At 44.0% G+C, this 24169-nt stretch overlaps 1 protein-coding gene across 2 annotated transcripts in view; it reads left to right on the top strand.

Annotated features, from left to right (window-relative positions):
• LOC118175977 (myosin-1B-like) overlaps positions 1-6888 on the top strand; it is a 334501-nt gene extending 327613 nt beyond the window's left edge. The window contains exons 31-38 of one of the 2 annotated variants that reach the window (XM_035342658.1): positions 741-865; positions 2167-2475; positions 2559-2762; positions 2847-2972; positions 4050-4220; positions 5788-5892; positions 5992-6087; positions 6488-6888. In XM_035342658.1, coding sequence (XP_035198549.1) covers positions 741-865; positions 2167-2475; positions 2559-2762; positions 2847-2972; positions 4050-4220; positions 5788-5892; positions 5992-6087; positions 6488-6838 — 1487 coding nt within the window. In that variant the 3' untranslated portion in view covers positions 6839-6888. The remainder of the gene's footprint in view (positions 1-740; positions 866-2166; positions 2476-2558; positions 2763-2846; positions 2973-4049; positions 4221-5787; positions 5893-5991; positions 6088-6487) is intronic. The other variant, XM_035342657.1, reaches the window with a different exon arrangement.
• The last annotated feature ends 17281 nt before the right edge of the window (positions 6889-24169 follow it).

The following is a 24169-nucleotide window of genomic DNA, read 5'->3' as shown; positions in this document are numbered from 1 at the left end:
TGGGGTACCAGAACACTGCTTCTTCCCAAGCTTTTGTTTCTTACGGTTTTCCCACAAAACTCAGGTTAGGTGACTTTCCTTCCTGTTCAGCTCATCACAAGGTCACCTATAAGCTCATTAGTACAGCTTATGATAATATCCTGCTTCCTCATGGTTTCTAATGGCATCATTATATTTCCTCTCCTTCACACCATCATAATCCCCTTCATGGATAGGGACCACTTTAACTGAACAGACAGAAATGTTGATGAAAACAGATACTCATATTTTTCATACCTCTTTAGTTATTACCATTAGAAAAGACCTGGTGGAAGTTGTCTGCCTTCTGGTTGGAGCACCATGCAGATGTGGCACAACAGATTGGCATTTAATCAGCTAACTAATTGTGTAAAGGAATTCAATTCCATTTTGTGAAGTTTAGTGATCCCTGGGGGAGAATTTGGGAATGAAGAGAGAATCAAACAGAACTGTCTCTGGAGGTATGATTTCACTATCCAGAGGTAACTGATACTACTCTCTGAGCTCCCTCCAGTTGGTCCCCCTCATTTTTAAACCTGCACATTGAACTGGAAGTAGCAGGTAATCAGAAATAAATACTGCACGTGAGACAGGATCTGTTATTTCCTCTCACTGCCATTTCATAATACACCATTCTCTCTTCTGTCACTCCCACTGCCAAACAGCAATTGCAGATGCCATTGACAACAAGATGAGCTAAATGTGTGTTTTCTGTGTTACAGAGGAAATTTCTGATCTTACTGAACAGATTGCTGAAGCTGGAAAAACTAATCACGGACTGGAGAAAGCAAAAAAGCAAACTGAACAAGAAAAATGTGACCTTCAGGCAGCATTAGAAGAAGCAGAGGCAAGTGTCCTCAGTAAGGGGTCTTGTTTTGGGAGAGACCACAAATGGAGAAAGCAGAACAAATAACACAGAGACTGCCCCTCTCCTAATGTAGCATAGCTTGTTGTGCCATCTTGCACACACACACACACAAACAGAAAAAAAAAAAAAATCAGTATGAGGCTAAAACTAAGCTCAATTTGCACCACCAGTTTGATTTTGCTCCTCTGAAAGGCTACAGAAAGGTCATTTGTTTCAAAACTCTGACAGTTTTTGCTCCCTAGTCAAAATACATTACGTTATGCAGAGCCTTGTCTAATTGTTTTTTGTAATTTCCAAGGATGGAGACTTCATAGTATTTCTGGACAACCTTTTTCCTTGCTGCATCATTCTCGTGGGGAAATATTTTTATGCTTACGTTCAGTCGGGATTTCCCTTGTATCAACTTTTGACTGTTGCCTTTTGTGATGTCCACTGCCATGAAGAGCTTCATTTCATTTTCTCCATAACTCTCCTTAGATAGAATAAAATGGAATAAAAACAACTGACATCCCTGATCTTGAGATCACACTAGATGGGACAGCAGTAGGAACAAGAGTTATAGTGGCCATGAGAATCTATCTGGTCCAGTTTCTGTATCTAAATGTCAGCAGTCTAATCATGAATTAGTCACCATAGGCTCTTTGTAGAAACAAGAAGGAGAACTAGGTATCTCTGGAGCATCTGTTCTAAAAAGTAATGCCAGGGCTACATCAAATGCTTAATCCTCTGGATGTGCTTATTTCTGTCCACTGGTTCTAAAGACCCAGACTCAAACGCTAATTCCTAAACATTGTAAGCTAGATGATATGAGTATCACAGGGAAAAGGCTGTATGGAAGGGGAGAATACTCACACAGTTTTTGGGGCTTTGCACTTTGGGAGGGACTAAGTGCAGAGTCCCTAAACAGAATTCAGCATTGAGACGTAAATGACAGCAAGCTTCTTCTCAGTCTGAGGCTTGGCTTTCCTGTCAATTTAATGTTTTCACATGTTTTGTTATCTCTGCAGTGTCAACATAGCTCTCAGTGCCCAGAACTTGTGGTATTGGAGTCACTGTTCTAAGAAATCTTATTACTAAATTATTGATTACTATCCCACTAAGGTATAATAATTCCTGTATATGGGAACAGCAGTCTGCATTTGCAGAACTAGGCCTTTTCTAAAGGTCCACAGTAATGCAAACATGTCTGTGTTACTGACTGTGAAGTGTCAAAATTCTGCATGGGTGTTTCCTAGCAATGGACACTACATAGACAAATAATATTGTTTCAACACAACTAGGGCTCTTTAGAACTTGAAGAGGGAAAAATCTTGCGTGTTCAGCTGGAGCTGAACCAAGTGAAGTCAGATGTTGATAGAAGGAGTGCAGAGAAAGATGAGGAAATTCAACAGCTGAAGAGGAATCACCAGAGGGTATTAGAGTCTATGCAAACTGCGTTGGATGCTGAGATTAGAAGCAAAAACGATGCTTTGAGGCTGAAGAAGAAGATGGAGGGAGATCTAAATGACATGGAGATACAGCTGAGCCGTGCCAACTGTCTGGTGGCAGAGACACAGAAGCACATCAAAGGCATGAAAGGGCAACTTGAGGTAGGGATCAGAAGGGCAACTGTCCTATAAAGACTTTGACACTCTGCTTGTCTCTGAATCTCATGGTTCTTTCAATTTCAAAGGATTCCCAGCTCCATTTGGATGACGCTTTGAGAGAGAATAATGACCTGAAGGAGCAGCTTGCTATGGTAGAGCGTAGGAACAACCTGATGACAACAGAACTTGAGGAGATGAGAGCTGCCCTGGAGCAGACAGAGCGAGTCTGGAAAGTTTCTGAGCAGGAGCTGATAGATGCCAGTGAGCAAGTGCAGATTCTCCACTCTCAGGTATTTGGTATCTCCTTTGTAATAGGCATTTTGGTCTGGCATGAAATGGTATGGAAATGAGCTGTCTTTGGACTGTCTCAACAGAACACAAGCCTCCTCAACATCAAGAAGAGACTGGAAGCAGACATTACTCATTTACAGAATGAAGTTGAAGAGATCATTCAGGAAGCCAGAAATGCAGAGGAGAAAGCCAAAAAAGCAATCACAGATGTGAGTTCTCTTGCTTACCTCTCTTCCATTTTATACTACTCCAGTCACATTTACACTTTAGAAAGATAGCCATCAGGCTGAGGAGAATTGGTTATTCAACTTAGGAACAGAAAATATCAGCGATGCACAATCTACTACCTGGGCCTTGCACAGCCTCTGCCCTACTGCTTGTCATGGAAGAACCTTTCAGTCTAGGTCATCTACTCATGTTCTGTTCCCAGTCTGTATTGAAAAAGCACCCCGTCTCCTCTTTTTAATACCCATTTTGTCGGTATTCACTTTGACTTCCAGGGTAAATAGAAAGCAAAAAACAGATGGTGGCAAAATTGAAATGGGAAGAATAGCCCGAACCAAGTCCTATTTAGATAACAGCAGAAAACAGGAATTGAGACTAAAATCGTATGTGCTTCTCTATACAAGAGATATAGGAAATTAAAAAAGGAGAAGAGAAATATTTTAAACAAGGAAGCTGTTCCACAGTATCAGAAGAAACAAATCTTAGAACTATCTAGAAATGATGTGTGAAGGTGAAACAGAAAATTGTTACACTATTGCATCACATCATGATGTGTCTAGTTCTGGTTCCCCCTCAGCAGCCATGCTGCAGGCTCCCCTATGGCTTCTCTGTCCTTTTTGTAAAACTGTGGTGATAGCTATTCCGGATTCTTAAGAGTTCAACAGGCACAAGCTTTTCATTGTTATTAGGAGACATTCAGGGTCATTTAACTGGTAAAAACTGCTTAGGAGTCTGATTCTGAAACTTAAGCACCAAACAGCCAGATATTTAAAAACATTTAGGACTACTAGAGATGCTTTTAAACTTTGGATCCTGAGTCATTTGGGTGCTTTTTTTTTTTTTTCTTGTCATCAACCCTGCCCATACTCCAAGGCAGAGTACCTGTAGAAATACCGAGAAATGGTGATCGTTCTTATATGACAGACCCTTAGCACAGCCATATGCACTGACTGAGAATGTGGAGATCCAAACAGCAATATGAAGCTGGGCATTGTTCATTGCTCCCAAAGGGAGCACAGAACTGCCACTGATGTGAAGATATAACTCTGTACTATAACCAGGCGGCCATGATGGCAGAAGAGCTGAAGAAGGAGCAGGACACCAGTGCCCACCTGGAGAGTATGAAGAAGAATCTGGAACAAATGGTGAAGGACCTGCAGCACCGTTTGGATGAGGCTGAGCAGCTGGCACTGAAGGGTGGAAAGAAGCAACTCCAGAAACTAGAGGCAAAGGTATGGGAGAAATGAGGGTACACTAAGGTCAGGGTCCTGAGTTGGTCCTTGGCTGCTGGAATCTCTTGGGAAGATTACAACAGGGATTTCCAGCAGGTTTGATGAGTTACATTGAATAGTCAAATGCCTCACTGCATGTAAGGAACTTGAGAACAACCTCATAAAACCTGAATGAGTGGGCAAAGATGGTGGCAGATGAACACCAGTGAAGGCATACTCCTAGGTAAAAATAATTTAAAACATACTTACATGGGAACAAATTTGGAACTGGCAGTTAGAGTAAGAAGAGATCTCAATCCATGACAGGTCTCAGAAACTGCTCAATGTGCAGTAGAAACAAAAAGCCAAAATATATATATAAATAAATAAAGAGTTAAATCTTTATTAGGAAGGGCACTGAGACCAAAGACAGAGAGAGAGAGAGAGCATTACTTGTCACTATATTATACGTACTACATGTAGTTTGGTCTCTGCATCTCAAGAAGAACACACCAGTTAGAGAACCTTCCAGGGAATGGCAGATGAGGGGGTGAAGCCTTATGATGAGAGACAAACAAGGCTAGGACTCTGCAGTTCGGAGCGGAGATGGATGAGGAAGATGTGATCAAAGTTTACAGAATCATGAAAGTAGTAAACTAGATGTATTCGTGATGGTTAGTCATCAAAATGCACAATATTAGAAGGACAAATGATACATAACAGATCTTTGCCTGGAGGTCAGTTTAAAGCAGATACAAGAAAGTACTTTACAGACTAGGCAGTGAAACTCTGGAAACTGCTGTCACGGAAAACTGTAGATGTGGTGGAAGGATTAGGAATCAGCTGGTTTATAAATAGACACTTAAGGGAACAGGCACAGATATGTCAACTGAAACTCCTAATCTAATGACAGTGGAAGCTAGACAAGTGTGAGGGGAGTAGAAAGTGGCCAGGTTTCCATGCTGTCCCTAAACAGCATCTGCTATTGCCACTCCCAGAGACAGAACACTAGGCTAGATGGAGCATTTGCCTGATTCACTTACTGCACTCAATCTATTCCTGTTACAAGATAGAGCACAATTGACTGGGAGTTAGGTGCTTTTGGTTGTGGAAGGAAATATCCACTGAAAAACAATTGGTGTCCAAATTTGACTTGCATAAACTGCAGAACAGCAACAGTACTACAGGAGCCCTCATCAGATGGGTTGTTCATGAGGGCAAGCTAGACTTGAAAATTACAGATGAAACAGATGTTTCCTATTTACCTGAAGAACGCAGACAGAACCCTCCCTTCCCTGTTTCAGTTTCTTCCTCCCTGACAGATTTAAGCCTGATTTTTGTTAAAGCTGCCCCAGCTACACACAGCAAAGTTCTTTGTATAAATAACTGTGGAGTCACACACCATGTCACTACTAATGTAGCATGGTGAATGGGTTTTAGCTAGTCTAACTCCAAGAAGGAGCTGCAGGAAGCTGCTCTGTGCTGCTACTTTCTCTGCAGGCCTTAGTCTCCAAAACCCTGGATCCTACAGTGGTATCAGCAGCCCTTCTTGGCAGCTTGCTGTCTTTATCATGATACTGTGTTTCAGATTCATGAGCTAGAAAATGAGCTTGACATTGAGCAGAAACGAGGAACTGAGTCAGTGAAAGGTGCTCGCAAGTATGAACGAAGACTGAAGGAGCTCACTTACCAGGTATTTCAAATCCTCTGCCCGATTCTGTATCTTTCTTGTATTCTAAGTGCATCACCTTGGTCCATCTTTCCAGGATGACTTTATATTCACTTCTCACAGTCTGAAGAGGATAAGAAAAATATTTTCCAGCTTCAGGAACTGGTGGACAAGCTACAGTTAAAAGTGAAAGCATACAAGAAACAGGCTGAGGAAGCTGTGAGTGCAGGACTCTTTAAATCTTTGTGGGTCCTGGGTGGATATTTCTGAAAAGTCTGGTCTCCCGGGTTCATTAAAATAAGTGAATATTCAGTTTGATAGGACAGTGGTGGCCATTACCTTTGAATATTCCCTATATTTTAAAGAATTTTGGCTTACAACAGAGCAGGCACAGCTGTAATTATCGTGGAGTTGTTAGACATTTGGAGTCACACCAGCCAGTTTCCCCAGTACTCATGGTGCTGTTAGTAGTACAAATGCACTGAGTTCTGGCACTTCAAGGATGGAGCTGTGAGGCTAACTGTAGTAGGTTACATTACTATGGAGCAGGGCAGGGTATTAAGTGGAACAGGGTGACGACACTTTGTGTGCATGTCACTGATGGCACCATGACTTTCAGGAAGCACAGGCAAACATTAATCTCTCTCGATGCCGCAAGACCCAGCACAAGTTGGAAGAGGCTGAAGAACGAGCTGATATTGCTGAAAGTCAGGTTAAGAAACTGCGAGTCAAAAGCTGTGATATTGGAAGACAGGTGAGTTCAAAGGCTGCAGAGAAGGACCCTTCCTATTCACTAAGTGCCACAAAGATCTCTGCTCAAACACCTGGCAGCCACAGCTGTCTTTTTCCCACTTTTGCACTGGATTGTCATCGTAAAGGAAAGATAGAGTTGGCACTTATTCAAAAGCAGTGTTTTTTGAAAATCCTGTTGGTGCCTCCCAAGATACATACCAGATATAATCTACTGTAAGAATCCAGGTCTTTCATCAGAATTGGGAGATATTACTTCTTTGCCAGTAATATGGCATAACATGTGCAATAGCCACAGACCTGTAACAACCCCACAAGTAATTCAATTACCCTCGATAACCTGAATATTTATTTATTCATTTATTTATTTAACATTTAGAAATCAGAAGAATGAGGTCCATGACCAGAGCTGCTGCAGGCTCCCTGACACTAGAGACTTCTATGCATACAACAAATATTCATTACCTGCTTCTAATCACTAGGTATGCATGTAACTGCTGTTTGGCCTCTACATTCTTAGTCAACCCTAAGTAGATGTGAGAAATAAAAACAAACCTGCATGACACACTGGTGACTGTAAGGGCTATCAATTTGTAACGAGATTGAGAGTGCAAATGCTTACAGCAGGTAGGGCAGCAGTTACCCAAGCATGGGTTACATTCGATGCAAGAAAAGGTTTCCCAAGGTAATAGGCACAGACACCTCATTTGTCCTGTTTTCAACTTTCATGCTTAGATACACAAGTTAACAATTAAACAGGAGAACAGAATAAAAAAGAAGGGGAAAGGGGGGGAAAGGAAAGGGGGGGGGGGGGATCAGCAAAAATCTCTTCATAAGGTTGGAACATCAGCGCTTAGGAACTGCCCCATTCTTCTGTCTTAGCAGTCCCTGACACAGACCTGTGGGAAAGGGTAGACCCTCTGCTCTGTACAGTGCATGTGTGGGGATCTGCGGTGTCTAAGGGATGTGTGGGGATTTGCTGCATACGATTATTCCTGTGGTGTATAGACCTGCGCGAAGAAGAAAGGGAAAAAGAGGCAGTCTGGTCCACGCTGCCTGCGTGGGGCGGGAAGGCTGTGCCGTGAGCGTCCAAGGGAGACGGGAGGGGGGATCCGCCGCACGGAGCGCCGTGGGGGGAGGAAGCTGCGTGGCTGGCGTACCTTCCACGAGGACCCCGCTGAGCCCCTCCCCCTCCCCCCCTAGGCCGCGGAGAGGGGTAGCCCTGTGACAGTGCGCTCCGGCAGAGCTGGGAAGCCCCGGCGCACCGTGGGGCCGCAGCGGGGGCTCCCGGGAGGCCAGGCTCGAAGGGGCCGTGCCGCCGCCTGGTCGCGGAAACCCAGCCTGCGGGGGCCGGTGGCGCCTGCAGAGGGCGCTTCCTCACCGCGGCGGGGCCGATGGCGGGTGGAGGCCGTCCCACCCTGTGCGCTGCTGAGCCGGAGCCGCTGGGCGGCGTCCCGGGCCTTCTGGCAGGCTTTCCGGGCTGTGCCGGAGGCCTTGCGGAAGGGAACGTTCCTTCTCTTTCCGTGCTTCGCGTGGAGAAGTGCTTTCACCGTACGCAGAGTCGCGGCTCCTCAGCCCTGGTTTCACTTCCAAAGACGAGCAAGCTCGTGTGTCCCGAAGCGCAGGCCCAGAGCCTGAGGGGCGTCACCCACTGCACTCTAGTCGGGGTTTCCATGTTCAAGGTTTGGAAACGTCAGCCAGAAACCTCTTCCCAGGTGCTGGAGCAGGACCATGTCTGAGTCCTCGGCCTGTCCTAGGAGCCTCCCAAGGTAGCCCCGTCCCTTTCCACGGTCTCAGTTTCCCTCCACCAACTTCAGGCTTCTGTAACATGTTGGGATTTTACTCTCACCTCAAAGTGCCACTCTGATACGCTGTGTTTCGGCACACTCTGTGGTGAGTAGGGTCCACACATCGAAAAAGAAGGGGTCATTCTAGGCCACCATTGCCCAGGTCTTTATCGAGCTGCTTGTCATTTTCTAAGTATCAGACCTAAGTGAAAAAAGGGATCATTTAATAGAATCATATAATCATTTCTCAAAAGCAAAGATAAGGGTCCAATTAAGTGGCTGTAGCTTTAATTTTTTCATTGTAAAATGTCTCTGTGTTTAATGTCAGTAGGAGCCATGTGGAGTAGTCATGTTCAGCCAGGTGGTTCTGAGTGTCAGTGGCTCTGATCATTATTTTGTTTCATTTTTGTATTTGGACACAGGTGCCATCAACACACATCAGCTGGTCACACCTGTCAGATTTCCTGCCTCCCCTCATTTACATTCAGTACTTAGTGGTGCACTATTCTTATCTCCTTTATCTTATTCCTTGTTCCTTCCATCTCATTCCTTTCTCATTTGGAGAATTCAAAAATTGTTTTGGGAAACAATTGTGGCAATTGTTCTTGTATGTTGTGTTCAGTCTGGGCTTCTGTCATCCTTCCATGTTTTGTACCCTGTCATCACTGTTGGCCGTAACCCGTTTGCCTCCTCACTGGTCATCATCCCACTTGTATTCAGGGTTCTTTGCACCAGTCATAACTCCCTGGTGTTTTGTCTACTAATGCCCCATCACATGATGGTCTGTGATCCCTGCCTGTCAAGCTGGTCAAAATCATCTTATTGTTTCTCTTCTTTTGCTCCATGGCTACCTGCTGTGATTGGCTCTAGCTGTTCCTCTGCATGGCATGTTCCTGTCTAGTTCCTCAGCATGGCATTTTCAATTGTTAGAGGTATGTATGGTTAGCAATGTAGCAAACACAGAAGTCTGACTTGAACTGTCATTGTGTCCAGCCCCCTCTAAACTGACAAGTCCTGCCCACACTCACATGACATGATACGGTTTTCATTGCACAGCTGTGCACATTAGGACCATGTCTGCCTCAGCCAACAAACGATGCTGTGGTAAGCACAATGCTGGCACATAAATCAGTAGATTAGCGGGGTTCATCCTTTTGTTAAGTACAAACCAGTTCTTATAATTTTATTTGTATATAAAGGAAGAAACATGCAAAGAGGAGAAATGACATCTGCATTGAAGTTTGGTTCTGCAGGAGTGGTTTTTAACACTTTTTTTTTTTTTTCTTTAACATGAGAGCTACAAGCACATTTATAAAGCTGAAAGTAAAGCGTTCCTCTGAAAATTTCTTTGAACTCCCAGAAGCTTCTAGATGTGCATTGTAGTTGTCATAAGGTGAGATGTCATGTAGAACCCTCTGTTTTCTTTGCTTTGGCACAGTATACCAGGAAAGGAGAGGTAATGGAATGACCAGACACATGTATTATCCATGAGCCAGCACTGGCTTATTCTGGGCATGCCAGTCAGCAGTAAGAAGGATCGTTTGGTGTGATCAGCTGTTTCTCTGCAGCTGTATTTCAGTAAATCAGCCTGTTAGGTGTTCAGGTCATACGTTAGCATCATCAGTCAAAAGAGCTTCAGTGGCTTCCTTTCATGACCTCTGATCATGTCACCGTGCTCATTTAAGACAGTTCTGGGAGAGACACAGAAGGGACAAGGTAGATGTTAAAGACTTAGTCCGTATCTATACTACTCATCACCACTGTACAGAGGCAGAGTGCACTGTCCAAGCTGATGGTGGGCACAGTGCTCAGGCCAAAGGCTTGAACTGCTCTTAGGCTGAGGGAAAAATAAAATAATAATAATAATAATAAAAAAACAGGCCATACCTTTAAATTAGCTATAAATGTGAAAATAAAAGCAAACATTTTTGTTATCTGTTCTTCAAAAATTGCACACTGTTCAACTAAGTATCTTCACACGGAGAGGATCTGAGAAGACGGGACAGTGGCATTGAGCCTCCATAGACTGGTAAGAATGTGAATGCAGGTCTGTGCCTAGCAATTCTAGTAAGTAGCTCTAAGCTCTGCCCAGCTTTGGAGGTTTTTTTTGTATTTCTTTATCCCTGTACTTAGCTTTTGTTTCTAAATTTATAAGAAATGAAGTGTATTAGCATTCTGAACAGAAGCAGACAGTTTCTAGAAAACAGGACAGGGAGTAAAGAGGACGAAACCAACCAAACAGAAAGCTGGAAGAAAATTGAAATAGGACAGCTGCTATGGTTTCTAAATAAATTTTATTTATTTCTTTAAGAGCAAGAAACATACTACTGTTCATTTAGTTGACCTATGAGTAGTTTAAGTTATACTGAGGAAATAAAAAGGACGTACTATTTATTTTATGACAGTAACAAATAAGCTTAATAGGAGAGCTGGAGCTTTGTCAAACCTCAAGGTGTACTAAGAATGTAATAGAATGTTAGAGTACCTCAAGGTGTACTTAAGAACTCCTACTTGTTTGCCTATCTGTGATGTCAGAAGGAGGATTAAAATTCTGATTTAAAAACACACCATGCACACACAAAGCTTATCCTTTCTAGGCATGGTGCCTGCTGCTCCTTTGAGGTCCTGGGGAACAGATGGAAGTGGGATTCATTCCAGGGGCCTACAAGATTCTCTTTCAAGCCTGCAGGGCCTTTTGTGAGAAAAAGGGTAAATTGTGCTGAGAGTTACAGGCCATTTGCGTGTGACCAACATTGGACCTTGTGCAGCTCTAAAAATATTTTGCAGAAAATTAGGATTTCTCAGGGATGAAACCTATATGTCACTATATGTCTATGACTATATAAACCTATATGTCTATGACTATATAAACCTATATGTCACTATATGTCTATGACTATATGTCACTCCTATATGTCACTATTGCTCATCACATGTATTACCAGACAAAGCACAAGAAGACTGAGGTACCTTTTCAGCTGGTAAATTTTGGTGTAATTGACCTCATATGTTTGTTCTACTAAATAATAAATCCTGTTATATTTTCTACCTGGGATAGAACAACTCCCTGCCTCAGTGCAGACTAGGAATTGACTGGCTAGGGTGCAGCTCTGCAGAAAAGACTTAGGGATCCTCATGGAAAACAAGCTAGACATAGGTCAGCAATGCACTCCTGTGGTGATAATGCTAACCAGTCATTGGATTGGATTGCATTTGTAAGTAGCTAGTAATAGATCCAGCAGGTGGAAGGATGTGATTATTCACTTTATTTGACCCTGATGAGACTGCTTCTGTAATACTCTGTACAGTTTTCTGCCATGCCCGCCACGCCTCACCCCAGATTGTATTAGAGGTGTCGACATACTGGAGAGAATCCAGCAAAAGCCCCTAGTATGATCGGTCAGCTGTCAAAAGAAGCCATATGAAGATGCAAAGGGAATTAGATTTGTTTGGCCTGGAGAAGAGGAAGCTTAGGGACTATGTAACTAAAACTAACACTGCTGAAAAGGGGAGGTGCAAATTAGATGCATCAGGCTTTTCTTGCAAGTGCAAAGTGAAAGGCCAAAAGGCAATGGTCTCATGTTGCAGACCAGGAAGGTGTTTTTTGACAACTACTTTTTTTGCCATGAGAGCGGTGATACCCTGTGACATGCTGCCCAGAGACTCTGTAGAGAATCAGTGTTCTTAGGGATTTAGAGGATTCCCATGAGGAAGGCCCTGAGCAACTTTATCTAGCTTTGAATTTAGCCCTGCTTGGAGTAGAAAATTGGACTGAAGACCTCCAATAGCCCTTCTAAGCCACATTTTTCAGTGATTCAGTGAACCCACCTAGCAGTGGCTTTCTGCTGGTTGAAGACTGATCAATTCAGTGAAAAGGATGGAGAACACAAAACTGATACCAGCCACAGGAGGGAGGGTCAGAAGGATGAAGCTAACAGGAAGGGCGGTGGCTGAGGAAGGATAGCACGGATGGTCTCTCAGACAGCATCCAAGTGAGCTATCCAATCACTTCCTTCATTGCCCAAAGTGATGACTTCAGGTATAAAGTGCAATATCTTTTTCCCATTATATAGCATAGGATTTTAATCTCCATCCTTGAAGATATTTAAAAGCCATTTGGACATAGTCCTGGGCAGGTAGACCTAGGTGGCCCTGCTTGTGGACTAGATGACCTCCAGAGGTCACTTCCAGCCTCAAACATTCTGTGATTCAGTTATTCTCATTTTAAATGTTGATCTTAACATCTGGTTCAACTCCAGCCACCCAGCTTCACTCATGCCCACAGAAGTATGTTTCCTTTCATGTATTAGTATTTCTAACCCTTACTTATCACCTAAAATATTAGAGAACTTTTAAAATCTAAGCTAAAAATTTCCAATTAAAATTCTAAACTAACTGAAAATTTGAATTCATCATGTGCATGTTTCCTGGGTATGATCTACTTATCTAGAGTACATTACATTATTAGGATATGTCACCGTTTATTTCAAACCTTCTTAATCATCTTAGTTACCTCTCTGGGACAATGGAGACCATGAAAACCCTGTAACCTTTTCTTTCCACTGTGTCTGACAACATGACCCAAAACAGAAAATTCCCCGCTAGCCAGAGAAGCTCACTTGATTTTCAGAAACTCTTCTTTCTGTACTCTTTCTAGCCACAGGAGACTTTCTAATAAAATCTTCTGGGCATTTCCTTTCAATTATTTCCTAAGTACCCAAACCTCATTGGATATGTGAAATTAAGGCTGTTGTTATTAGAATCATAGAATAGCTTGGGTTGGAAGGGATATTGAAGATCATCTAGTTCCAGGCCTCTGCCATGGACAGGGATACTTTCCACTAGATCAGGTTGCCCAAAGATCTATCCAACCTGGCCTTGAACACTTCTGGGGATAAGGCATCCACAATGTATCTGGGCAACCTGGTCCAGTGCCTTACCACCTTCATTGTTAACATTTTCTTCCTTTTATCTAATCTAAGCATACCCTTTTTTTAGTTTAAAATTGTTACACCTTGTCCTATCACTACATTCCCTGATAAAAAGTCTCTCCCCATCTTTCTTTGCAGGCCCGCTATAAGTTCTCACTAGAGCCTTCTCTTCTCTAAGCTAAATAAATCCAGCTTTCTCAGCCTTTCTTCACAGGACTGGTGCTCCAGCCCTCCTCTGGACTCATTGTAGTATGTCCATGTCCTACTTGTGTTGGGGGCTCCAGAGCTGAATGCAGTGCTCCATGTGGGGTCTTACAAGAGCAGAGTAGAAGGGGATAATCACCTTCCTTGCCCTGCTGGTCACACTTCTTTTGATGCAGCCCAGGGTACAGTTGACTCTGTGGGGTGCAAGTGCACATTGCTAACTCATGTTGAGTTTTTCATCCACCAGTACCCCCAAGTCCTTCTCTGCAGAACTGTTTTCTATCCACTCATTATCAAAGCTGTATTCATGTTTGGGATTGCCCTGACTCAGGTGCAAGACCTTTGCTCTTGACCTTATTCTTTGATAGCAGTATGGATCGCTGTCTCAGATAGTTCATAGGGCCAACTTCGCAATCTTTTGAGCACCTCCAGGTCTAGGTGTAGCTTGTTGGACACAAAGAGCAGTGACCCTAACTTTTTCCAACTCTCTCACTGCAATTTGCAGAGCTGCAGAGTAGTTTGGACATGTAAAAGAAAGAGCTGGAGAGAGTCATCTGTGAGGGCTGAGAAAGAGGTGGGAAATTATTTTTAGTAGATCCCCACTGGAAAATGGAATGAGGAAAAGGCTGGTCACAGTAAGCAGTGCTGTACTGGGTCTTTGTTAGAAAGTTCCAAGAGGAGGGCAAGCAGTGGACTTGAAGTGCCAGTTTGCAGACAGCTTACTGCCAACCTGTTGTTTTTAAGTTTGTGTCAGCAACAGCAGATTTTAAAGATTAAAGCTGTCAAGGGAAAACTAATGCTGAGTTTCCAGAGAGCTTATGGGACTGAATCCTCATCTTCAGTACTAGGGATGAACATAGTTTTTGCCTAATTCTTAGAGACTTGCCTGTATGACTCATTGTTCATGAGAGAATAGCAGCTTTATACACAGATGGTTGCAGAACAGAGATACCATTGAGAGGAAAACACTAAGACATCTATGTTCTGCAGATACAGGCACACACACATACACAGATCAACGACTTTATCCACAGAAAGCAGACAGTCAGTCCTGCTCAGTGTGCTCAGGCAGAATCTCTGCTCTTTCATGACATAAGAAATTCCTGATGGAATTCAAGTAATGAGCAGTTCATGATGAAGAGCAAAGTTTAGTATCAGTGAAATATCAATGTCCAAACAAACACACCCAGGGGAAGTTTGGCTGGAGGACTGCCTAGCTGGATTGCTCTTTTTAGCTGGCTAAAAGTCTAATTCTCCGTGGGATCAAAAGAAAAGTTCAGATTCTCTGGGACCCAGAAACCTGTTGTAGATGATCTGGCAAGACCAGATCACACCACTGAGACTGATGCTAAACCAGGGAGAAAGATATTTGAAGGAAGGTTTATAGGTTTTCAACAGAGACATCTTGGGATGTTTTCCTGCTTTTCCAATGCCTCTTCATTTAATCTTGGACAAGTTCCTTAAGATGCTTAAAGCAGGTGATTCATGTATGGTCATGTCCATGTCTTTACATGCAGGTAACTTTCAGTTCAACCGTTCAAATTTGGGCATCAGTGCAGCTATAACATTATAAAGGTCAGTGTAGGTGAGTTGTGTTTATGACAATGGACCAACATTGCCTCAGACAAAACAGTCAAGAGGCAGGTTCCAAAATACAGTGCCTGAATTGGAAAACCTGGCTACAGGATCTTATGGATACTAAAAGTTTTCATGGGCTCAAAAAACAACTGCCCAAAATAATGGAAATGAGCTCTTCTAAATACAAGATACCGTTTCTCACTGAGGAGGATCTGAGCTATCATTAGCAGGAAATCCAGAGGATATTATGCAGAAATAAGTCTCTGCACCTGTCCTTTTTCCTAGACTTCTGCTATTAAACACTGCTGGCAAGAGGATAATAAACCAGACAGACCTGTGGTCTAACCCAGAGTTATTTGTCTTACGTTCTTATATAGCACCTAGAAATTGAAAAACAAATGTCCACAGCTTGCTGGTTACTGATACTGAAACAACATGATTTATAGATAACTCCTTTCTTCCTTCTAAGGATTTTTCTCTTTTGCATGAAATAGCTAAACTTTCAATAAAGAAATTCTTAAAATTGTGATAGATACTTAAAGTTCTGGCTATAGAATTCATCTGGGAGAAGAGAAGACAACGTTATGGTATTTGTTTTAATGAATATAAATGCTTGGAAGTCATTGAGTTGGTCTAGAGGTATGCCCTCATTTGTGAATATTCTTGTCACTATTGAATGCCCTGGTCTCTTACCCAATGCATATTTAGCTTGCACCAACAGGAGCAGCAGCAAGATGGACTGATAGCAGTTCTCTCCTGCAAGTCTGTAGCCAGCTGATTAGAGCACATTTTTGTGACTTAGACTTTCCAGACTCCCAGGCAGAGAGAATTGAACACTGAACTGCTGTAGAGAAGTCATGGCATCAACATTTCAAGCAAGGTGGTTTGTGACAACAGGGTGTTGGTGATACCTAACTCTTAAGCTGAAGAGTCAGAGTTATGAATCACATTTATATGACCATATTTGTGCCTGTCATGTAATAGGGTGTGACCTGCCCTGCCACTCCACAGAGAGTATGTTGACTTTACGGAGGATGATGTTGTCACAACAGTTCGTTATTCTCAGCTTGTTTCGAAGAAAGGGGGTGAATGGAAGCAGTAAGCTCTCCAGGTGAATTACCCTGGCAGGCAAATCCAGTTTAGTCTCAGGTGAATCACCACAAGCTGTTTGTTCATGTCATATCACTGTCCCTTTATAGACAGAGACTGTGTTTGTTTAAGTCTGGCTCTAAAATAGTAGGTACAGCTCTGGGCATTGACAGATGACATAGGTACAGATGACTAAACCTGCCCTAGAACATCACTAAGTTTTACGGTGGCCACAGTCAGGCAATGAACAGAACATCTGATCTGATCTTATTTTCATAATTGACCTTGTACAAGGAAAGTTCCAATGTCAGCAGAGCTACCTGAACAGGGCTCTGAAACAGACAGAAATCAAAGGTAAAGCTATTCTGTATCACCAAATGCATTTTTGTATTGTGCTTGAAACATGTATTTGGTCATACGAACATGAGTCATAATTCTGAGTCCTCTCCCTGGAATGTTTGAATTCCTGGACGCTTAAATTTCCAAGCGTGATACTGCAGAATATCTAGTTTAGGAAGTTACTAAACTGCAGTTTGGTTGATAATGGGATAATATTCAAGGTAAAAACTGCTATATGGTTTCTTGCTCTTTCACTCTACCCCATGCATTCTCTTTGAGTAGTCTAGCTTAAATTTTGTTCTGAGCTCCTGTATCTGTTCTTACATTTTGGCTGTTCAAAGCATTGGAAATAGTCCCTTCCCATCAAAAACTGTAGCACTTATTTTAAAAACTGGTAATATCTTTTATGTACAGGCTTGGAATATTTCCTCTCCAACAACAGAACTGATTTCTTTTAGGCAGTTAGACTGCAAAGATCATTTAAAGATCTACATGTGGTTTCTTTTTAGTCTCTTTCTTAGCTAATTCTTGGCCTCATGATACCTGGTGTTGCTGTGTCTTGCAAATAGGTGTGGCCAATCAATTTTTCAAGTGAACCTACAGCTGTCTGTCATAACTAAAAAAAGCTCTCCCATGCACCTATGCTAGCTCCTTCTTGTTTTGAGAAGGAGCTCTGAAGGATTTATTATTATTAGTATTATTATTATTGCCATGGGCTAAAGAGATTGTCAGCTGCTGCATTAAAGAAACAAAATATGGACCATGCTGTTTCTACTGCTGTCAGATGTGGACTTTCCATTACTCCCATGATATTCTTAGGCCCCTCTTCAGGGAATCTCCACATCTGTACAGGGCTTTAGTGATGTCACTTTAAGCTCCAGATACAATCTGTAAAATCAAGCCAATAAGGATTAATTCATCTCTGACTAGATGACTATAATTGAGGCTCTCTGCAGCATTATATGAAGTTGGCTTTTTCCCATTCACAGACAACATTTTAGTGACACTAAGGTTTGTTTAAAAGTTTTATATCTAAGACTAAGGTCTTCATCCTAGACTTTTTTGGTAGCACACAGAGAAAAGGGTCCTCTCAAGTTGACATTCATCTAATTTTAATACAGAATGTGTTCATGTGACACTAATTCTAGAATGGGCTATTCACTGCTAATTGGAATACTCTCCCAGATCAGATGACAGAGTATGACAGTTGTGATGGCTCAGGAAATAAATCTGTAGAGCTCTTACAGCCAGAGGGATTGTTTTGAGCATCAGTCAGACCTGCTGAGTACTAGCAAGAGAATACCTGCATCCCAACAAGATGCTTTAGCTGAGCTGGAACAGATGATAGAAAACAAGACTGAAACTAAAAGCTGAACAATTCATTCCAATGCTCTGTACCATTGCTGTTGCAAACCTTCATATTTCTAAGACGGCTTCTTTATCTTCCATCCAGTGTCTCTGGTTCTCATATCTTATGCTATATGAAAATGCCTTCTATGCCCAGAAATCCCTTTTCTTATAATGAACAAATTACTTCCACAAGAATATCCTTCACAATAAAGAGAAGACATGATGCAGAAGCAAACATTTGTATAAGCCTTTGGTGAGAGAGCTGCTCTCTGTGCATGTAAAGCCATTCTTCAGGTTGAGAAGAAGGACCAGGCACATCTAAAGAAAAACTGACCATGTAATTATCTGCACAATGAAATGAGGATTGCTTTGGGGACCTGTTCAAGAAACATACTTTGAGTGACTGAAAGTGACTTATAGTTACTCTGTCATGAACAAAGCCTTTCTGTTGTCAGGTTGGACATATGTACACAACCAAAGTGAAGTTGTAGTAACACATTTAGAAAGATAACGTAGAATATGTATGAAGGTAGTGTTTACATTTGGACCTGTCTGCTAGTAGATGTAAGGTCCTGAAAAGCTGAAGTTTGTAGTTGTTTCAGGAAATGGACAATCCCAGAACTAAAAACCTACTGAAGGATTTCTCCCTGAGAAAGTTTACCTACAGAACATAAGCCTCTAAAAATATCAGAAAGGGAGATGAGAAAGCAGAACAAGCTGGAAGAATAAAAATAGCAGAAGAAAAAACGTCAGAAACTAACAAAAAAAATAATTAACACTAAACATAAGAAAGAAAAGTAAAATTTAGAATAAAATTAATTGTTGTACATGAAAGCTCTGTACTGTTTGTATCTGTGTTCCAACATGGGCATAGATTGGATTGTATTTTCTGAAAAAAAAATGTATTGCTTTTTCTGGTTAAAATCTAGTTCTTCTATTTTAGCAATGACATTGTTAGAGAAAACTGCTGCAAGATGTACGTGGATGTATGCCATGATAATCAGGTCAGTTGCTTTTTGCCAGACAAGGCACAGCTGTTGTGATAATGACACATAATGATTGTGAGATAAAGTGTGTGTGTGTATATGTGTATGTACCATCAAAGTCTCTCAAACACATGTACGAGTTCAGCACTCACACACTTGCACACAACTAAGATTCTAAGAGAGCAAACTCCCATTTGCCGTTCATATAACCTCTCCAGGGAGGTGTGTTGTCTTCCTGGAGTGCGTGTCAAAGACATTAGGAAGGCTCTGTCGCAGCTCATTAAACCAGAGGGCTACTATCTTCTTATTGTCATTGTCCTGGTTTCAGTTAGGATAGAGTTAATTTTCCTCCTAGTAGCTGGTAGGGTGCTTTGTTTTGGATTTAGGATGAGAAGAATGTTGATAACACCCTGATGTTTTATTGTTGCAGAGCAGTGCTTACACTAAGCCAAGGACTTTTCAGCTTCTTGCTCTGTCCTGCCAGCAGGCAGGCTACGGGTGCAGCAGGAGCTGAGAGGGGACAGACGCAGGAGAGCTGACCCAAACTGGACAAAGGGGTATTCCATACCATCTGACATCATGCTAAACAATATATATAGGGGTGGCTAGCCAGTGTGGGTGGGCAGCTGCTTGGGGATAGGCTGGGCATTGGTCAATGGGTGGTGATCAATTGCATTGTGCATCACTTGTTTTGTGCACATTATTTTTAGTAGTGCTATTATCATTATTATTATTTTCCTGTCTTAATAAACTGTCTTTATCTCAACTCACAGGCTTCACTTTCCCGTTTCTCTCCCCCATCCCAGAGAGGGAGGGGGGGAGGGTGAGCACACCCTCCCCAGAGAGGGAGGGGGAGGCTGTGTGGTGCTTAGCTGCTGGCCAGGTTAAACCACAAGTCATGCAGGCTGGGTCCTGGGAAGCTGCAACAAGGAAAATGTGTAACATTAAAAAGGACTTTGTATCCCTGGGAAGGATGTTGAAGAGATCGGGGGTGCAGGTAGTGTTCTCTTCTATCCTCCCAATGGGTGGCTGGGACCCTGAAAGATGGAAGAGAATGAGACAGGTAAATGACTGGCTGAGGGGGTGGTGTCTAGACCAAAGCTTGGGTATTTTGATTTTGGGCAGGCCTTTGAGAAGCCAGGTATGTGGGCTGCTGATGGACTCCGACTCGGCAAGTGGGGCACAAGTATTGGGAGCAAGCTCTCTGGATTGATTACCAGGGCTTTAAACTAGGTTCATTGGGGGGAAGGGAGGGGAGTTAGATGTGACAGAAGAGGGCTGGGGGATGCTGTCACTGCTGTCACTGTTGAAGACAGTAGGGAAAAGACTCTGAGTTGTCCCATAGAATCGTCCAAGGGTTTCCTCAGAGAAGGCAATGCTCCTGATACTCCATCTGGAATCTTCTTGTGTCCCTCTAGAGGTAACTGCCTGCTGCTTCCCTAAAGTGCTTGTATACCAATGTGGGAAGCATGTGAAATAAACAGGATGAGCTGGAGATCTCTGTATGGTCACGGAGCCATGACCTCATTGTGATCACGGAGACATGGTGGGACAGCTCGCATGACTGGAACGCTCTTATGGAGGGCTATGTCCAATTTAGGAAAGACAGGCTGGGGAAACAAGGAGGGGGGAGTTGCCCTCTATGTGAGAAAGCAATTAAAGTGTACCCAGCTCCACCTCGGGGAGGGTGAAGGACAAGTGGAGAGTTTATGGGTGAGAATTAAGGGGTGGGCTGGTATGGTGACACTGTTGTGGGGGTGTACTACAGGTCACCAGATCAGGAGGAGGAGGTCGATGAGGCCTTCTACAAGCAGCTGGTAGTAGCCTCAGGATCCTGGATGCTGGTTCTCATGGGGGATTTTAATCATCCAAACATCTTTTGGGTAAGCAACTCGGCTAGGCACACAGAGTCCAAACAGTTCCTACAATGTGTTGAAGATAATTTTCCTGATGCAAGTGGTAGGGGAGCTGACAAAGTGGGGGGTGCTTCTGGACCTTGTCCTTACCAACAGGGATGGTCTTGTTAGGGCTGTGAAGGTTGGATTGAGCTTGGGATGCAGCGACCATGAGATGGTGGAGTTCAAGATGGAACTTGGTAGAAGTAAGGCAAGAAGAAGGATTGCAACCCCTCCCCCCTACACACACACTTTGACCTCTTCTGGGACCTACTTGTGGGTATCTTATGGGCTAGTTTGCTAGAAAGCAAGGGAGCTTGTGAGAGCTGGGCTACATTTAAACAGCACTTCTTCCAAGCTCAGGATCAGTGAATCCCTAAGAGGAGGAAATCAGGGAAGGGGACAGGAAACCTGCATGGATGAGCAAAGAGCTCAAGATCAAAAGGAAGGTCTATGAAATGTGGAAAAAGGACCTGTGTCCTTGGGAGGAGTATAGAAATGTTGTCAGGGCCTGCAGGAATGCGACGAGGAAGGCTAAAGCCCATCTGGAGATGAAGCTGGCAAAGGAGATAAAGGATAATAAGAAGGGTTTCTGTAAGGATGTAAACAGTAAAAGGAAGATTAGGGATAATATGGGTCCCATGCTGAACAAGGAGGCTGTCCTGGTAACAGGGGACTCTGAGAAGGCAGAGATACTGAATACCTTCTTTGCTTCAGTCTTTGCTTCAAACATTTCCCCCTGGGATGCCTGGACCCTGGAGGGAGAAGACAGAGTCTGGGAAATGGAGAGCTCTCTTCTGTTTGAGGAGGGAATGGTTTGGCAGCGTCTGAGTGGGATCAATGCACATAAATCCATGGGTCCTGATGGGATGCATCCACGTGTGCTGAGGGAGCTGCAAGAGGTGAATGCCGAACCGCTTTCTTATCATCTTTGACAGGTCCTGGAGAACAGGAGAGGTGCCTGAAGACTGGAGTATAGCCAATGTCACTCCTGTCTTCAAAAAGGGCAAGAAGGAGGATGTGGGAAACTACAGGCCAGTCAGTCTCACTGTTGCCTTTCTCCACGCTACCCCAGCCCAAGAGACAACATCGATTGGCTGCCAAGACGTCTGCTCCCCAAGCAGGGACACCAGAGACGGACACTACGTGTCTAGCTCAAGTGCCAATTTATTGTTGTGCAACATAGCCTCTTGTACCCCTACATGCGACCGCCCCGGATTCTTGTGACCCCTTACTCCACCCACTATCCCTTCCAACTTTTCCCCACATCTCCCCCCTCCTTATGCCATGTCATGCATACCCCCATTTTCCCGTTGCGAAGCGGATTATCATAGTTCGGCTCTAGCTATAAGCAATCATTCTCTTCTTCCTGCGGTAAGCGCTGCCATCCATTACTAAGAAGCACGTTAATATTCACCATTTGCAGGACTAGCTTTTCAAGCAGCTGTTTCAGTAGTCGAAAAAGCAGAGGCAGAAAAAGTGCGCCGGCACCCAGCAAAATCAACACCCATAGTGCAGTTGACAAGAGGGAGATTAGCCATGAGCCTGGTGTCCTTAGCCAATCTAACCAGTCCTTCCCCCACCAGTTTTGGTTAAGGCGGTCTCCATACGTGCTCTCCAACAATTTTACAACTGCGTTCTTGGCTCGTTCGATGGCCATTGTTGTGTTCTTCTTCCAGTCAATACAACAGAACCCTTTGACACCAGCATCTTCCAGCTCAGAGCAGCCAATTCCTGTTCGAGCAAGCAAATAATCTACAGCCAACCTAGTTGAGGATAAACCTTCCTCAAAAGCTCCCATATCGTCAATGAGATTCACCAAAGCATCCGCCGTGCGGTTAGCATTTTTCAGTGCCCGGCAAACTAGTCGCTCAATTGTCTTAGTATTTGCGGCCATATGAAAAGCGTTTCACAGAATCACAGAATTTCTAGGTTGGAAGAGACCTCAAGATCATCGAGTCCAACCTCTAACCTAACACTAACAGTCCCCACTAAACCATATCCCTAAGCTCTACATCTAAACGTCTTTTGAAGACTTCCAGGGATGGTGACTCCACCACCTCCCTGGGCAGCCTGTTCCAATGCCTCACAACCCTTTCAGTAAAGAAGCTCTTCCTAACATCTGACCTAAAACTCCCCTGGCGCAACTTTAGCCCATTCCCCCTCGTCCTGTCCCCAGGCACGTGGGAGAACAGGCCAACCCCCACCTCTCTACAGCCTCCTTTAAGGTATCTGTAGAGAGCGATAAGGTCGCCCCTGAGCCTCCTCTTCTCCAGGCTGAATAAGCCCAGCTCCTTCAGCCGCTCCTCGTAGGACTTGTTCTCCAGGCCCCTCACCAGCTTCGTCGCCCTTCTTTGGACCCGCTCAAGCACCTCGATGTCCTTCTTGTAGCGAGGGGCCCAAAACTGAACCCAGTACTCGAGGTGCGGCCTCACCAGAGCTGAGTACAGGGGGACGATCACCTCCCTAGCCCTGCTGGTCACACTATTTCTGATACAAGCCAGGATGCCGTTGGCCTTCTTGGCCACCTGAGCACACTGCTGGCTCATATTCAGCCGACTGACCACTATCACTCCCAGGTCCTTCTCCGCCTGGCAGCTCTCCAACCATTCATCTCCCAGCCTGTAGCTCTGCTTGGGGTTATTACGCCCCAGGTGCAGGACCCGGCACTTGGCCTTGTTAAACTTCATGCAGTTGACCTCAGCCCATCGGTGCAGCCTATCCAGATCCTCCTGCAGAGCCTTCCTACCCTCGAGCAGATCGACACTCGCACCTAACTTGGTGTCATCTGCAAACTTACTGAGGGTGCACTCAATGCCCTCGTCCAGATCATTGATGAAGATGTTAAAGAGGACCGGCCCCAGCACCGAGCCCTGGGGGACGCCACTAGTGACTGGCCTCCAACTGGACTTGACTCCATTTACCACAACTCTTTGGGCCCGGCTATCCAGCCAGTTTCTAACCCAACGAAGCGTGCGCCAGTCCAAGCCAAGAGCAGCCAGTTTCTTGAGGAGAATGCTGTGGGAGACGGTGTCAAAAGCCTTGCTGAAGTCAAGGTAGACCACGTCCACAGCCTTTCCCTCGTCCACCCAGCGCGACACATTGTCATAGAAGGAGATCAGGTTCGTCAAGCAGGACCTGCCTTCCATAAACCCATGCTGACTGGGCCTGATCGCCTGCTTGCCCTTCAAGTGCCGCATGATGACTCCCAAGAGGATCTGCTCCATGAGCTTCCCTGGTACTGAGGTCAAACTGACAGGCCTGTAGTTCCCCGGGTCGGCCCTCCGGCCCTTCTTGTAGATGGGCGTCACATTCGCTAGCCGCCAGTCAGCTGGGACCTCCCCCGATAGCCAGGACTGCTGATAAATGATGGATAGTGGCTTGGCCAGCTC

Source organism: Oxyura jamaicensis, chromosome 18 (assembly GCF_011077185.1).
Source record: "Oxyura jamaicensis isolate SHBP4307 breed ruddy duck chromosome 18, BPBGC_Ojam_1.0, whole genome shotgun sequence".
Taxonomy (NCBI): domain Eukaryota; kingdom Metazoa; phylum Chordata; class Aves; order Anseriformes; family Anatidae; genus Oxyura; species Oxyura jamaicensis.
Note: the sequence above shows the minus strand (reverse complement) of the source record. Positions and strands in the feature narration are given on the sequence as shown.